The sequence below is a fragment of the Acyrthosiphon pisum genome, chromosome X (genome assembly GCF_005508785.2).
Source record: "Acyrthosiphon pisum isolate AL4f chromosome X, pea_aphid_22Mar2018_4r6ur, whole genome shotgun sequence".
Lineage (NCBI taxonomy): Eukaryota > Metazoa > Arthropoda > Insecta > Hemiptera > Aphididae > Acyrthosiphon > Acyrthosiphon pisum.
The window spans coordinates 7,692,440-7,696,997 of NC_042493.1; the positions used below are offsets into that span (position 1 = coordinate 7,692,440).

At 28.1% G+C, this 4,558-nt stretch overlaps 1 protein-coding gene across 1 annotated transcript in view; it reads left to right on the forward strand.

Annotated features, from left to right (window-relative positions):
* LOC107884984 overlaps positions 1-1,434 on the forward strand; it is a 7,859-nt gene extending 6,425 nt beyond the window's left edge. The window contains exons 6-7 of the mRNA XM_029492832.1: positions 986-1,110; positions 1,165-1,434. Coding sequence (XP_029348692.1) covers positions 986-1,110; positions 1,165-1,339 — 300 coding nt within the window. The 3' untranslated portion in view covers positions 1,340-1,434. The remainder of the gene's footprint in view (positions 1-985; positions 1,111-1,164) is intronic.
* The last annotated feature ends 3,124 nt before the right edge of the window (positions 1,435-4,558 follow it).

Genomic DNA, 4,558 nt, shown 5'->3' on the forward strand with positions numbered 1-4,558 from the left:
AGATTATTTTAATTGAAGTTCCGCCTGGTATAACAATATACTCCGATAAATGGAAAGTGTATTTAACCAAGTATAGACAACTATAATAATATCCTAAAGTACAGGTTCTAATTTGTTTTTTCACTACCTTTAACACTTTATTTTAAATGCTGTCATTAGATATCATTCGATGCTTAGGATTACGCACCAGTTTCAGGGTCAACATAAAATTCGTTTTGGATTACGGTATGATGAATAAAATTATAAATGTTAAATACACTTTCCGTTGATCGCAGTATAATTTGTTGTTATATCAGGCGGAACTTCAATTAAGATAATCCGAAATTTTTTGATTTTCAACTGTAAAGAAATGACCTTTCTTAAATATTATATTATATTTACCGCAGCAAAGACCAATACCTACCCCAAGTACCTAACTTGAAATCCTAGGCACAGTTTAAATTTTGTATTTATATAAATTTCCATACTTGTGCCTGCATTAAGGGGTTCTAGGTTTGTGTCTCCAAGGCTCAAGTAATTGGCTGTCACGTACCTAGGTTATATTTTCTCTTGCCTTGAAAAAGCAATTTGTCAATTTTTACTATAAAATCTGGAGCACCATATTATTATGATGGTTAACAAATATCCACCGAAACACGACATAGATTGTTTCCATAAAAAACTGTGCAATTCCTTATTTTAGTTCATTCTTTTTTTCGAGTTATTGATGACGCCGTCGGAACTGCTTGCTTATCGATAAAGTCGACAATTTGACTATTACTTATATAAAATAATCTAACCATATCATTTTCACTATTTCGCAAAGAAATAGACAATTATTAACATTTTTTATGTATAAAAAGGATATCTTAAAGTCTAGAATTTAAATATATTTGTATGAATTGTATACATTTTGTACTATTATTTTTCTATTTTGTAATTTTTTTACTATTAGGTACTGTAAAACTCAACATTAGATTTGTATTTAACTTAAATTATTTTCTAGACAGAAGTAATATATCCAGAAGCCGGTGTTAATTCAAAAAACGAATGGCGTTTTATTGTACAAACTTCAGAAATTAATGACAATGGCACTTCCATTAAACAAGGAATTCTAGTGGAGAAATGCATGTAAGTATCAAATTAACAAAGTTTAAGATTTTAAATTAATTTTATTATTTGTAGCGATACTAGAGTTCCGTGCAAATTTGATTCTTCTTTACCACCCGGACACGTGTCAAAATGTATACAAAAATATATCTACAAAAGATTAATGTCCATTGAAGGTTTCAATTTTTATTTTGATACTTTTAAAATGCCATCTTGCTGTCAGTGTATGTATAGTATAAATGAAGATTAGTTAACAAGAAAAGGTAAAGATTAAGAAAATGGAAACATTTTTCATAAATAATCTGAAATCTGAAAAAGAAACAAAAATGTGTTCTATGAGAGAAATTAAAAATATAAGATAGTTAAACAAAAATAAAAGTATATAAATTATAAACCTATTAATATGTTTAATACAATGTAACAATTGTGTAAGCTTTATTAAATATTTTATTTATAAAACTAAAATTTAAGCATTCGTTTAAGATTACGATTGAACTGAAATAAAATTATTTTTTAGTTGACATTTTTAAGAAATTAGTTTTTATTTATTACATTTATCACTGTATTGTACCTATTTTTATATTATAAAACTATCAAATATAACTGAATTTTCAAACTTCATAAGTGATTGATTAAATACTTATCATATGAATGCATCATATCACATTATCACTTAGGTACCTAAATAAATAACTCGTTTTTTATACTTATAGATTACAATAATACAGTATGTATACTTAATTTAACTCTAAGGCAGGGATGGGCAACTCAAAGTCACTAGTGGGCCACTTTTAAGTACTTTAAAATCTAGTGAGCCGCAGTGCATAGGAAAAAGCAAAAAAAAAAAAAGGTGGGTAAGTGGATTTCGCTCTGCTGTACAGTAGGTTACAAGTGGGTCACTGTATAATGGATGGTATTAAATTTGAATTCAATGATCTGGGGACACGTGCCCCGCCTCGAAATATTTTTAAAAATTTGTTTTTGGCTAGTTATATATTAGGTATATTATATTATGATCCATAAAAATTAAAAGTTAAGGCAGTTATTAAGGGGTCGGATTTTGTGATTGTGTGTTTGTGTTTTCCCCGAACGCTTTATGTGATTAAAGATAACTACGGCTAAGATTCTTGGAAATCCGAAACATATATTATAACTCGCAGTCAAACGCCACTATATTTATTATTTTGCAATAAAACATTTTCAAATCCCATGTGCCACGAAAGTCTCAAAAAGCGAGAAAAAAATTCAATCAGTACCAAAAGTTTAATTTTAATTTGGAAAACATATTTTAATTCCCTTACTTCTTTTATAGGTTATGTATACCTAGTATTGAATTAATTTTCTTTTTTTTTTTTCAAAATTCACCTTTACTTTATTATTGGTAAAAAAATTCACTTCCTACAAAACAGGCAAAAATTGAAGAAATTCTAATATATTTTTCCGTTTATTTGTATAACTGCACGAAAAAACAAACAGTTTTCAACAGCTTTAATAGTCTTGTATTCTTGTTAGTAAATTTTAATACTTAATATTCGAACAAAAAATAAAATATTTTGCTCACAACACAATATATTCAGTGTCGTATTTTGAGTAATATATCGGGAGGTGTCCAACATTTATTGAACCACACAAACAATTTTTTAGAATTATTAACTTTACTAAGTAATATTTTATTTATATAGCGTTCAGAATTGTAATATAAATTATATTGAATCGATATTTTTTCCGATTATTTTATTTTATTGTCCTATAATGCATTATGGGGTTCGTTTTCAATGTGTTAATAATTATTTAATTTATTTGAATAAATAAATAAGTACTTATACGTTATTCAGTAATCACCTAATACAGTGGTAGACGGTGATATACGTACAGCAGGACGGTAGACGAAAAAATGAATGACAAATTGACAAATAGTATAGTAGTATAATAGTATACCTAATCATTGATAAATCGTATTATTAATAATTAAATAAAGAGTTAAGGGGAAAAACGATCATAGTCAAAAGAAAGAAAAAATCAAATAATTATAGTAGGTACCTTTTGGTAAGTTTCATAACGAATCAACACGTGAATCGAGTTATGGAAAAAAGATCACGGTCAATGCTATAATACACGTTTAAATATAACCATAACGGGATAAAAGATCAGTTCTGAAACTTTAAAGCTGCAATATACTGAACATTTTAGAAATATTGGCTATTATCGTTTTTTCCCCGTAAAATTATTTATTTATTTAATATATAATTCTCTAAACTGATAAACTCTAAACTATATTAAAATATACTACATACGTTCACAATATTTTCGTTGTGGCCTGCGGGTATTTTTATTATCATAATGACCCGGTGAAATTCAAATAAATTCTGGATATCCCTGATAAATTGAAGATAAATCTCTGTGTCGTCGAATCTAATCAAATTAATTTCAGTTTTGCCGTTTATATAAAAATACCATTTATTTTATAATAAAATAAAAATAGTATACTAATACGGTACCGATATTACTTATGTTAAAATGGGTAGAAACGGTAAAGGAACTAGTATACTACTATACTAGGTATACTATCAATACCGGTGAAAGATTCATGAATTATATCTGAAAATAGTATTGAACTTTAGTACGATGAAAAACATTGACAGACTAAGGGCCGTAGTCGATGTTTAAGAAAAAGTATTGCTTAAGCTAATTTTGTTAATTTAAAAATAAAAAAATTTGTGACAATAACTAAAAGCAACGCTTAAGTTAGGTATCGACCTCTGCGCGCCACGCCGGCGCCACACCTTGTTTTGGGTATTTTTATTATGTTTAATGTATATTGTACAAGCGATAAACATTCTAAGCCGATCTTCCAATCGTCACAGTCACTTTATGTATTAATAAAACCGTTGGCGGGTCGTAGAGTAGGCGAAGATGGAATGCGGCTGGTTTAAAACACATTATCCAACGCCACGGTCGTGGCATGAGCTAAGTAAAAAAAAGTGGGGGCACGACTGTGTATAATATTAATAATTGTAAATACCGGATTTATATGCATTTTAAATTGTAAGATATGCATGCAAAACGTGCACTAAAATAAGTCAAAATAGGCAAGAAAAAAATACATAACAAGATTAAATTTCTATTTTGCAGTGTTAATTATTTATTAATTTTATTAAAATTCCTAGTAAAATGTAAAATGTATAATAATATGCTTATATATATATATTATAGCACAGATATTAAGATATGCTGAAAAATAATGTAATTTGTTAAAATATGCACAAATATGCAAACCATGCACTAACGTCGGAATATGCAAAAATATGCAGTATAAATGTTGATATTTAATCAATCAAGGAATGATTTATGGACCCTCACTAGCTGCATGTATATGATGTTGAAATTAGCAACATGCATTTCATGCTAATTCCAGTCTTTAATTATCTCGAAGCAGGAGTTTCCCATTTAAACAGTGTACAGTTTGGTT